We start from the raw sequence: 12650 nt of genomic DNA on the forward strand, positions 1-12650 counted from the left end.
TAGTTTACAAATAACCTTAAATGTAATTTATTTATTAATTTTTTTTTGTTTGACTTTTTCCTTAAACTGTTATTCCAGTTGATATGTAATTTTTCTTCTCTTTTGTTTTTTTAAATTTTCTTTTTCTTCATACTTATCTGTTTATTATGATTATTATCATTATTATTGGCGCCGCGGATGGCTGCCTCGGTGTGATGGCTGCCTCGGTGTTTTGGTGCGCACTCTTTTGCCTTATTTTCTTTGTAAATGCAGTTTTCTGCCTTGGTTTCCGGAGCTCTTTCACCAGAGAAGAGCTCATTAACATCAGAGAAACGACTCCAGAGGATTTTTTCCACCTTTCTTGACTCACCTGTGGGATTATTGGACATTTTGGTCAGAGGTGCACTGACCTTTGCTCTCACAGTGAAACGCTGGAGGAGAGGAAAACGTGCCGGTGCGCTTGCGCGTCTCCGCCGGCGCGGACTCCGCACACCGCTCCCAGGTGTATTTCTCTCCAAGGTGCATTCACTGCCCAACAAGCTGGATGAACTTCAGCTACTGGTGCAGAAGAACAGAGACTTTTCTTCATCTGCCGTCCTGTGCTTCACGGAGACGTGGCTGTGTGGATCGATTCCGGACTCTGCGCTGGAGCTGGCCGGCTTCCAGCTCTTCAGAGCGGATCACGACACAGAGCTGTCCGGCAAAACGAAGGGTGGAGGAATCTGTTTTTATGCTAACAGTGGCTGGTGCAAAGACAGATCACTAACTACAAACCTAAACCCCCCCACTCCATTAACGACTTCCGTCTGGCCAACGATCTGAATGAATTCTACTGCCGCTTTGAAAGACAATGGGACAGGCCTGACACCAACCTCCGCGAGTCCAGCCACCACCTCCAGACCACCAGCTTCTCCTCCCCCACTTCAGCAGGGGCCCTGGCACCTCCACAACTAGCCACATCAGAACCCCCCTCCTCCTCCCCTACCAAAGGAACGTCTCTCTCTATCCTGGAGAGAGATGTCAACAGGCTTTTTAAGAAGCAGAACCCCCGCAAAGCAGCCGGTCCTGACTCTGTCTCTCCATCATCCCTGAAGCACTGTGCTGATCAGCTGTCTCCAGTGTTCACGGACATCTTCAACACCTCACTGGAGACCTGCCACGTGCCAGCCTGCTTCAAATCCTCCACCATCATCCCTGTCCCCAAAAAACCAAGGCCCACAGGTCTAAATGACTATAGACCCATTGCCCTGACCTCTGTGGTCATGAAATCATTTGAGCGCCTTGTCCTGTCCCACCTCAAATCCATCACTGACCCACTCCTGGACCCCCTGCAGTTCGCCTACAGAGCCAACAGGTCTGTAGATGACGCCGTCAACATGGCTCTCCACTTCATCCTCCAGCACCTGGACTCCTCAGGGACCTATGCCAGGATCCTGTTTGTGGACTTCAGCTCTGCCTTCAACACCATCATCCCGGCTCTGCTGCAGGACAAGCTCTCCCAGCTGAGCGTGCCTGACTCCACCTGCAGGTGGATCACCGACTTCCTGTCTCACAGGAGGCAGCTCGTGAAGCTAGGAAAGCATGTGTCTGACTCCCAGACCATCAGCACTGGATCCCCACAAGGCTGCGTTCTTTCTCCTCTGCTCTTCTCCCTGTACACCAACACCTGCACCTCCAGCCATCAGTCTGTCAAGCTCCTGAAGTTTGCAGACGACACCACTCTCATTGGACTCATCTCTGATGGCGATGAGTCTGCCTACAGGTGGGAGACTGAGCGTCTGGTGACCTGGTGCAGGCAGAACAACCTAGAGCTAAACGCTCTGAAGACAGTGGAGATGATAGTGGACTTCAGGAAAAACACAGCCCCACCCACCCCCATCACCCTGTGCGACTCCACCGTGGCCACCGTGGAGCATTTCCGCTTCTTGGGAACCACCATCACACAGGATCTCAAGTGGGAGCATGGTCAATGCTCATCGAGTTAGCATTGCCATTGTGGGGACATTAGCATGTTGACATTAGCAATTAGCTTCATGCACAGCTGCGCCTGAGTACAGCCTCAGAGAGCCACTAGCATGGCTGTAGACTCTCACTCTTCTGAACAGCTTCCCAAGAACAGAGATGAAGGTCAGTCCGTACAATGACCTCAGAAGTGTCCTTACAGTTACAAACCACACCCAGTAGTTGATTTAATTCTCGATTTTTGGATGCGGTGTTGGGAGGTGAGGTGAACCCCCTCAGGGTCTAACGAGAAAGGGAAGCAGAGGAAACCAGAAAAACGGGTGGTGGTGTGCAGAGGGTTACATTGGTATTTCTGAGATTGCTGGAAGAGGTGTGGTTGAGGTGTGGCCCTGCTCGTGAAACTTTGCTAGACAAACTTCAATTCTTACGACATCGTCAGGGTAATTTTACCAGACTTTCCAAAGCTCCCTCCAGACAATGAAAGCCATTGATTGTAACACTGGTTTGACAAACCAAACAGTACTTCTCATGATGAGTAAATAGATCTTGATCTTGTTTGAAATTGTTGGAACACCCCTTTAAACATTCTCTTCTTACTAATGAATTCATTTTTAATAAATCACATAATTGCTTGTTTTTCCTCTCAGGTATGATTTTGTTGGTCATCAGGAGACTCTTCAGGAGGATGCTGAACAGCTGCTGACGATCTTAAAGCTGCAGGACGACATTAAGTTCCCCCCGTCCTATGAAAACATGACTATACTTAGGTTTGTGTCGGACTGGTTCAGAACAGTGCCCCTCGAGGACCGGAGGAAGCTGTACAAGCTCTATGAGGGGGACTTCAGGCTGTTTGGCTACCGAAGGCCACATGAACTGCTTGATGGATGAGATGAAGTCATTCACTCCTCTGTAAACATAGAAACCACTGCATTTACCTTTGAGCCATGTGGGTTTTAATTATAACTATGGTTACATTTTGACTCTGTGTGTGCTGTTGCTTTTGTATGTCTGGCTTTTCTACACTACACCACTGAACTCTAAATCATCCGTCTCATGAATATGTAGCGAGATATGTTATTTATTACCCTCAGTGTTAGGCTGATGGAGGTCACTTGTTTGTGAACATACTTGGCTAAAAGCAGGAAATAAATGACAAACAGCCATAATTTAGATTTAATGCTGAACAGTGAGCGCAGAATTCTCTGACTTTCACCTCACAGTATGGGAACAGTGATGCCAGGTTAACAGCAACTTTTTTAGGCTTTATTACAAAACAACATGACAAAAACATTTTTATGTCGACACCCACACTCACAAAACAAGGTGACGGTGGTTTGTGTCTGGTTCAGGTCCGTCCTGCAAATGAATTCCACATCCTTTTGAAAATCATTTGCTTTGTGGTGAACGTGAACAGTGACACATCTGGGCAGCTGTCAGTGTCTTGCAGTGCACCGTCAGTTTTCCACGCTGCCACTAATCTGATAGGTGACCTCGAACCTATCATCCTCGTGACCTCTGTGGCGGTGCAGGCAGGAACAGCCCCATCATGGTCACTGTAGGTCACTGAAGTTACGGTTCTTTAGTCTGACAGTGACATCTCTCTGTTTGAAGCCCAGGACTGGGAAGTCTCTGGCTCAGCAGTCCTTTGGTGCCTTCGGTCCCATGAAGGTCTGGGATTTGAGTGTTGTGTCAGAGAGAGAAATATAAATACAGAGAGACAGAGAGAGGTGCTGAAAGATTCAAAGTGCACTTGTCTTTTGCAGTGCCATTACGAGAAGAGAATGAGAGCAAAACAACAACACAAGTCAAGGGGAAAGACAATATGGCTTTTTTCATTCATTTCATCTTTCGTTGACATTTGAATTGCGCAGCATCGTGTTCGCTTTCATGTCCACAGTCAGCTTCAGACTACTTATATTTACACTTTTATTTACATCTGATGCATTTATTTAGCTGTGGCTCTCATCCTGAGTGACTCACAATAAGTAGTTTATCCCAACACTGTCAGTGACAGTTCTCTTCATACATAAGACGTCTCTCTCACATACTTAGACATAAACTTATCATATATTTCTCTCACATCTCTGTGGTCTCTCTTCATATCACAGCTGCTGTTCAAAGGCATTTTGTGGCTACGGCCAAAAGTGTTCAGTTTATGTGGAGGATGCATAATGGTGCATTCAAAGATACATGTATATCGCCTAAACAAACAAAGGATCCGGAGCCCGGCACATATTAAAAGGAGGCCAATACCTCAGCTTTATTATAAACATAATAACATACTCAAAGTATAAAGAAAACAAACAAAAGGGGGTGGAGATCCAATCCAAAAGATAAAAAAGATGAGGATGCGCTGAGCCAGCCACGCCATGGGCCGTCGTACCCAGCTCGTCCCCTCTAAACTACCCCTGAAAGTGAAACCTAACCTATACTAAAATCAAAACAAAACCTGAAAACTAGACTTCCGATGATCTCCAACCCAACATGAACTTCAAAATGTTTAAGGGCCAAAACAAGGGCAAGAGCCCACTTTTCAATGGTGGAATACACCTGCTGATGTCGATTAAATTTCTTTGAAAAATACACACCATCGTCCTCTTCTTGAAGGAGGACAGCACCTGCTCCCATACCACTGGCATCAGTGGAGAGCCTGAACGTACGGTTGAACGCAGGCACAGCAAGAACTCGTGCTCCAGTCAGCAAAGCCTTTATTTTCTCAACGCATGCTGACAACTCTGAGACCAGTGGAAATCTGTTTTTGGGCTCAGCAAATCGGTGAAGTGAAAACGCTTCACAAATCCTTCTATAATAGCCTGTGTTGGAGAGCAGCACTCTGGGATGCTGGCTTGATAGCTCCTTTGCGGACAGAGACTCCGATCAGAGAGCAGGGCACGGAGAGTTCAGTTCCAAGCAAACTTTAATGATTATTTGATGGGTATACAGGTTAAGGCATTGGTTTAGATGTTAAGGATGCCTATGTGGGTAGGTATGCATGAGTGTGTGTGGTCTGCAAAGAAAAACAAAATATGTACTTAATAATGAATTAATAGTCATGGTAAAGTCATAACATAATGATATCGTAGCAAATCATTAGCTACTGAGTTATTAAAATTGATGCTGATTTCACTTTTAGACAGTAGCCAGTAGTAACACATCCACACTAATGTCTTAGGTCTATGGGATGGCTGGGATGGATTTTTGAATTACAGCAGCTCTTCTAATAGGGATAAAATAAACTCTTACTGTGCTTAATTGGCCAAATTAAGGTTCTGGGCCAACATGTGTGAGATGAGTTAATTTTAATCATAAGCCTGTCAGAGTGTAATGAGGTAATTCAGCTCTTATTCTTACATTAATGAGCACAGTGAAGAAATGCTCCATTAGAAGCATGAACAGAGGACACATGGATAAACTGATGGAAATGTATAATAAGTTGATAACAAGACATAAACCTATGAATCTTCTGCAGTGCTTTTAGCTAAATGCTAGTACTTGCATGGCAATTTTGCTTACAGTTACAATGCTAATATGCTGATGTTTAGCAAGTCTAATGACACGTTCACTATTTTTGCCATTTTAGTTTAGTATGTTAGCATGCTAACATTTTCTAATAAGCATTAAACACATAGATTGGAATAGAAATAGTTTTGCAGGTATTTGGTCAAAAAACAAAGTGTTAAATAAAATGAATATTTGATGAAATTTGATTGTGGTGCTCGAGAAAAAGTACATTCATCTATTTTCTATATTGCTTATCCATACAGGTATGTGGGGGGGCTGGAGTCAATCCGTACTGACATTGGGTGAGGGTGGGGTATACCCTGGACAGATTTCCAGTCCATCACAGTTTTTTTTTTCTTCTGTTCATAACAAGATGGATCCAGCATGAAAAAGACTAACACATTAGTCTGATTCTCTCTAATGAACACATTAACGTGTCATTATATGGCAGTACTATATGTCTGCAACACAAATCATAAATACTGTCATGTTGGTATTTTCATACATCATCACCCAGAGTGATCACACAGACTAAAACACGTCAAACAGGAGACATCACTGACCAAAACCTCCCCAGCAGACACAACAAAAACTCCAGACTGACAGTGACTAAACAAGGTCCATTTGAAAGCTGTTCTGGAGCTTTTGATTGTTTCACAGGATCTTCCTCAGCGGATGGATTTTTCTCAGTTGTCATGGAAATAAACAGTGGATGTTTAGATTTTAGTTTTTCTGAAAAATGACAATTTTGAACATCTACAGTCCTCAACAAATCCATCTCCGTGTGGTAAAACCAGCATCCAGTGTTAGCCCACATCTGAACAAATGGAAACTCTAAAAAGAAGAGAGACATATTTCATGGACATGGATCTTAAAGTTGAGCCAGAGCAGACTGCTGCAGGTCTGTTATCTGTCAGTGAATATGTTAGAAGAATATATCAAATTTTACACACAGGATAACTGGCCTGTTTTCATTGTTACTTCTCTTAAATCAATGTAGACTTTATAACTTTGGACGAAAGCTGCATGAATCTTGTGTTGCGTTCAGGAAGGAATGTCCGAATGTTCGTGATCAACTTCAGGAATCGGCGTCTGACGTCTGAAAACCTGGACACTCTGTCAGCGTTGATGCCCACACTGGAGCGCCGCCTCAGTGGAGAACCTGGAGCGCCTGTGCCCCTGATGGTGAACATCAAGACAGACTGCCTGAGGTCACCCTTCACTTACAAAGACGAGGACGTGGAGAATAATCGATTCTGTTCTTTGGTGGCAAAACCAGCACGGGTCATGATGACCCCTGCAGGCTTTAGGTAGCTCAGTAATACTGTCTAATCATATTCAGATAATGTAGATCAGTTTTCATCTTTAAATTGCAATAAAGCATTTTTTAGATGGAATAGTTGAGATATTAATTTCTTCCCCTTTAGGCTTCCTGCAGGCAAACTACTGTCTCCAACCCACCCAGCTAAAGTTCACATCATGGTGCTGAGAGCAGACCGGAGGAACGACATCCTTGCTTTGGAGTGGGACAGCGTGCCTTTCAACAGGGTTGTGTCCCCGGTCTACAGTGCTGCAGAGGAGCAGGTGAAGGGCTGGTTCAGGGTGTCTGACTACACTGAAGATGGCCACATGAAACTGTCGGTGCTGTGCTACTTCCCTATTGTGGAGGAGGAGAGGGTGGGGCGGGAGGAGCCTCAGAAAAAGAGGGAGAGGGAAGAAACGGAGGAGAGCAGCGCTGATGAGCCTAAACAGAAACGCCTCAGACTGTGAATGCCTCTGGCAGGCGGGGAGGGGGGGGGGGGGGGGGGGTCCCAAACCACCTCAAGGGCCTTAAGGTGAAGGGGCGTCAGGAGATTGTCCTGCTGTTGGCTGCTCACTTGGCTGCAAACCATCCCCGTCTGCGCTGAAGGTCACAATCAGATGAATCACACCAGACTCTCTGCTCCTCAGCTGAGACGTGTTTGACTTTTTTGCAGCCAGAAAATGTTTATTTTCATGAATAAAAAAAGTAGTGAACAACTGATTCTTGGCTGAGTATTGAGCTGCAGCAGCAAAGACTCTGCCCAGTTAGACAGTGTTGAAAAGCCAGATGCTCCTGCCAGGATGTGAAACTGGTTCCTCTATCAGATATGACAGCTGATTTTTTTTCTTTTTGCCAGGATCATTTTTTATTTATTTTCTGTCTGTGAAAACAGTGCCCTGAAAGGAAAGTGATTTCTTTTGGGGTTTTTTTGGCCAGGATCAAGTTTTTTTTCTTTAAAAAAAACCCCCACAAACTTAGAAAAATGATCACCCCTAAACATTTTTTTTTTCACCTGTTCTTTGGCTGTTGTTTTCACAGACAAAAAAATGCACTTGCTTTTCAGGGAACTATTTAAACAGACAAAAAACCGCTAACAAACTAAAAAAATGATCCAGGCAAAAAAAAATAAATAAAAATAATAATAATAATCCACTTGTCTTGTAAGACACCACAGGAGTTCAAGAGTTTAAAAAAGACATCACAGCCCAGTTCTGTTCCTGATGTATAGATCATCCAGAAATTAAAAACCTCCACTAGCAACAATTTTAAATATAATACCGAATAATTATATTTTATTGTACTTTTATTGTTGATACAATAAAAAGATAAAAAAAAAATACTTTTACATTGTGATATCCTTCCTCCACTGCACTGCTGTGTACACATTTAAACCTCTTCCAAACAGGAGAATGACAGCAAGCACACACATTTTACTGTTTCCTCTGGGTGCCTGCCAGTGCACGCTTTACTGCTGTGTTGTGACTCATCCTCGGCTCCTGTATCCTGAGGCCAGATAACTGAGAATCACAGACACACACACGGGCCTCGACTGCTGCTTCTGTTAGGATGCGACGTTCATGTCTGAGCTGGATGGGTGATCTTTAACACTTTAGCAAACTCACTGGTTCATCATGTTTGAATCATTATGTAAGAGATTTGACAGAAATCTGAATATAGGTTTCTCTCTTCCTCCTGAGTGATAAGCGGCAATTATGTGCTGAAGTATATAATATTTTGAGTGAATTTTGGAGGATGTATTTCCTGTTAAAATATTGTAGAAAAAAAAAAGACTGACAGTGTTTTTTTTTGTTCTTTTTTAGAAACTGCTGTGTATTGAGACAAAAATTGAGATTCAGAGTGAAGGATGAGGATTCCAGTGACAGGGAAGCTGACGATGGTGATAGTCTCTCAGCTGGATCTTAGGCTGGGGCCACTGGGGGGAGAAAATAAAGCACATATAGAGCAATACATATACCGATGGACAAGGCTGCAGTGTAGTGATCACACAGGCCTCTATCCTCTCCTTACCTCAGCAGAGTAGCTGTCTTGATACTCTGTCAGCAGTGGCTTTCTGCTGGGCTCCGTGCAGTAGACAGTGGGCTGTACATGGGCCAGAGGCAGGGTGCTGCCCTGAGGGATGTGAGGTGGGAGGGTTTGCATCTCAAAGCAGCAATTTTTAGGGCGCTCAGTTTCCCTTACACAGCTGAGAGCGAGGGCAATGGAGAGAAAATGTCATAAAATAACACACAGTGAGAGGATTTTCAAAAGATGTTTCAGTGCTTAAAAAGGTGAGGTTTGTGTTGTGTTTACCAGCTGCACTGCCTGGTCGTCAGCTGCAGGATGGAGCTGTTTCTCGCTCCAGCAGCCTGTCTCAAGCCCCTCAGGTAGGCGCTGTGCTCCCAATTTTCAGCATCTAATCAGAAGTGGGAATCACCAAAGTGCATTCACTTAAATACTCCACTTCATTGCAAGTATTTGTGCACACAGCATGTCTGCTCTGTATAACAAACAGAGTACTCAGTGTGACAGCTCCCATTTCTCACACTCAGAGCTTCAGATCATTTATGTGTAAACTTGATCCCACACTGTGTTTGGTCTCGTCAAACCTCTCAGCCTCATGTAAGTAGAAGTTACTGCCTTGATTCTACTCCAAAGGATCATTTTTGGTTCCAAAGTTTATGTGTAATTGAAAAAGTGTGTTTCATGGAAGAAGTGGGTGTCTGTGAGAGAGCGTGGTTGTGCCTTTGTTTGTGATAATGGGACTGGAGGCCACAGGAAGGTGGAGCAGGTGCTGCCGCCCGGCTTCTCTGCACACAGATCTAAGGAAATCTTCAGAGGAGGCTGGAACAACATGGGATGAAAACACAATCGTACCTGAAAGTGCACAAATATGGAAAGAGATTATGACGATATCAGATTTGCTTCTCCACTTCCAGCCTCTATGGTGGGTAACATACAGCTTGAAGGCTTTAGAAACAAGAATAGACTCAATAAAATGGCAACTTAAACAATGAAATCATCTGGTGGATTTCAGAAAGCACAAGCCGAAAGCATTTGTTTCAATCACTTCAACATGATGTCTCATTGTTACAAAAATACCAGATGAATCAAATCAAACACTGGAAGTAAAAACAGCCGTCCGACCTTCCTCATAGAGAACATCGATCTTTCTCTGCAGCTCATCTTTTGCCTCGTGCTGCGCCAACACATTTGCTGTCAATAGAAGAAGATGGATTGAGTTTCTCTACACCTGCCAGCTTAGTTCAGTGTGTGTGTGTGTGTGTGTGTGTGTGTGTGTGTGTGTGTGTGTGTTTGATAGAGATAGAGAGAGCTCCTTACCCCTTCTACCACAAACACAGTGCAGCTGACCTATCTTTTCTGCACCAAGAAAATGCCCAGTCTCCCCGGCGACTCTCACATCTTGTGTCCTGCCCTCTGTCAGGGCGGAGCCAACAACCCCTGTCACCTCGGAAACGGAAGGAGCGAGGATACCGAAAGGAGACGGGGGAGCAGGGAAGAAGTAACAAGAGGGAGGCTGGGAGACAGAGCACAGGAAGGGGGAGGATGGTGGTGGTTCTAGTAAATGAACACTAATTTGTGTTTGTGTGAACTTGCTGCAGGTGTCGAGCGTGCGTTGTTGTGGTTCACCTGTGCACAGGGAGTTGAGCCATAGGTGCTGTTGGTTGTCTTGTAGAAGTAGTGGTAAAATATAGGCCAGATTTCACGTCTCATCTATGAAAACAACACAATAAACAAGGAGGAGAATTAATGTCAATCAAAGAAATCAGTCAGTCTTTCTCGTTATCAGTCCATTCACTGATCGGTTTTAACCTGTGGTGGGGTGATCAACGCAGGAGCAGGTTCAGCTTCAGTTCCGGGGTTCAGCTGGTTGACCTGTGGATGGCGCTCTCTGAGGGGTCTGTAGTCACTGTTGTATGTTGTGACGAATCTCTCCCAAGGCTGTTGCCCTGAGGTCTGACAGGGGAAAACATGCTTTGTGTTAAAGTCACACACCCTCCAGCATCAGCTGAAAACGTTACCTCAGTAAAACTAAAGAAGTATTATTAACAAAATGTACTTAAAGTGAAATCACAAAAATGGCCTCTGTAATTGTTATACTATAATATGTTATTGGGTTGTTACTGTCAGTGCATTCTCTGTACAGTAAGTAGCATTTTACTGTGCTGGTATTGGTGAAGTTGTCACATAAATGTGGTGTAATGAAAAGCACGTTAGTAAAGTGGTAAAAATGAAAATAGTGAAGTGAGGTAAGTACCTCAAATTATAGCACAGTGCTCGAATAAATGGACTAGTTGAGTTAGATAATGTGTATTATAGTGTCAAAAGGCAATTAATTTAAAAAGCTGTAACTGGGTTAATCTGCACTTTGCTTTGTAGGAAAAATGACTTCCTGTTCTGCAATTACTGTACAAGATGATCACAGTAGGACACGATATCATAATAACTGAAATATCAAACCAGAGTTTTTAAAATAACACTAACAAGTGAAAACTGTTTTTCAAATAAAAAGAACTGAAATGGCAAAAATTTTAATAACTCAAAATTTTTAATAAATAAAATACATTTTTAAAAAGTAGAGTTAATTCAAAAGAGACGCACTGTATGCATGAGATGAGACTGGAGTTTGGTAACGTAGCAGTTGTGCTGAGTGATGGATTGGTACAGTTTGTGGATGGTGACATTTTGCCAGGAGGCTCCAAACTACATGGAAGCAAACTATCAACCGCTGTGTGTAGTGTTAGGAGCAGCTGCGGCAGTGGGAGCTGCGTTATGGTTTTAAAAAACACCTCTCAAACCTTCTCATTTCAATTCAAAACACACTGAAAACATTTTAAAAATAAGGGACACAATTGCATATATTCACAACACAAAGGTGTAAAATGAAGAGAAGAAAACTGAAGCGTCTTTACCTCCAGGTGCTGTGAGGGAATCATCTGATGGTTTTTGTGACTCCTCTCTGGCAGAGAGTATCACAGCAGTGAAGCTGAACTGGACTGAGGAGCCAGACTCAGTGGAATCTTACTGCTGTTGTTTTTAATCAAATTCTGTTTATTCTAATGACATTTATTCTGTTCACTGTGGCAGCGCACACGATTACTGCTGCTTCCTCTGCATGTCTGTCCCATTACCTCTGCTGTATGTGGGAGTGAGGTACTGCACATTTATACAGCAGACAGCCTCTGGAGCAATGAGACATGGGTAGATACAGACCAAAGTGTTGAGTCAAACACTGATTTTCTTTCCAGTCTTTTTTTAAGATACACTGAGACGACTTTTAAAGCAGTGTCACGCCTTGCTCTGTTTTCCTCTCTTAGACCCCAAACTATGAAATTCCACCAGAATAACACTATTTTATACAAATACAGATGCCTCTGGCAGGAATGGGGGCTCCCATTCCAAAGGACCTCAAGGGCCTTAAGGTGAAGGGGCGTCAGGAGATTGTCCTGCTGTTGGCTGCTCACTTGGCTGCAAACCATCCCCGTCTGCGCTGAAGGTCACAATCAGATGAATCACACCAGACTCTCTGCTCCTCAGCTGAGACGTGTTTGACTTTTTTGCAGCCGGAAAATGTTTATTTTCATGAATAAAAAAACAACAGAGAAGGATGCTGTTTCCCTCATATTTTCACCAAGGCACATCCTGCTCAGTTTACATAGAAATTTAGCGGAACAACTGATTTTTGGCTGAATATTGAGCAGCAGCAGACTTCTTCCTAGTCTTTTTAGGATACACTGAGATGACTTGTAAAGAAGTGTCACACCTTGCTCCTTTTTCCTCTCTTAGACACAAAACTATTAAATCCCTCAAGAATGACACTGTTTTATACAAAGTAAAGTAGAGCTTCATTTATGGTTTGTCTGTTCAACTTTAAAGTAATGCATTA

The 12650-nt window shown here is 43.6% G+C and overlaps 1 protein-coding gene across 3 annotated transcripts; it reads right to left on the reverse strand.

The window, feature by feature from the left end:
* Positions 1–8544: 8544 nt before the first annotated feature.
* Positions 8545–11821, reverse strand: LOC139621362 (uncharacterized). Of its 3 annotated transcripts, XM_071477818.1 has the most exons (10): positions 11677–11793; positions 11366–11467; positions 10577–10720; positions 10394–10477; positions 10085–10280; positions 9890–9958; positions 9488–9619; positions 9056–9158; positions 8774–8948; positions 8545–8678 (listed from the first exon to the last, which is right to left on the reverse strand). In XM_071477818.1, the coding sequence occupies exons 1-10, from the start codon at positions 11698–11700 to the stop codon at positions 8598–8600; spliced, it is 1110 nt and encodes a 369-aa protein (XP_071333919.1). In that variant the 5' UTR covers positions 11701–11793; the 3' UTR covers positions 8545–8597. The 3 variants fall into 3 exon arrangements, with proteins under 3 accessions (XP_071333919.1, XP_071333920.1, XP_071333921.1); XM_071477819.1 differs by lacking the exon at positions 11366–11467 and having other exon boundaries at positions 11677–11821; XM_071477820.1 differs by lacking the exon at positions 9488–9619 and having other exon boundaries at positions 11677–11796.
* Positions 11822–12650: the final 829 nt, after the last annotated feature.

This window comes from Trachinotus anak, unplaced genomic scaffold (assembly GCF_046630095.1).
Source record: "Trachinotus anak isolate AG129_WGS33_773 ecotype Australia unplaced genomic scaffold, CSIRO_AGI_Tana_v1 ptg000005l, whole genome shotgun sequence".
Lineage (NCBI taxonomy): Eukaryota > Metazoa > Chordata > Actinopteri > Carangiformes > Carangidae > Trachinotus > Trachinotus anak.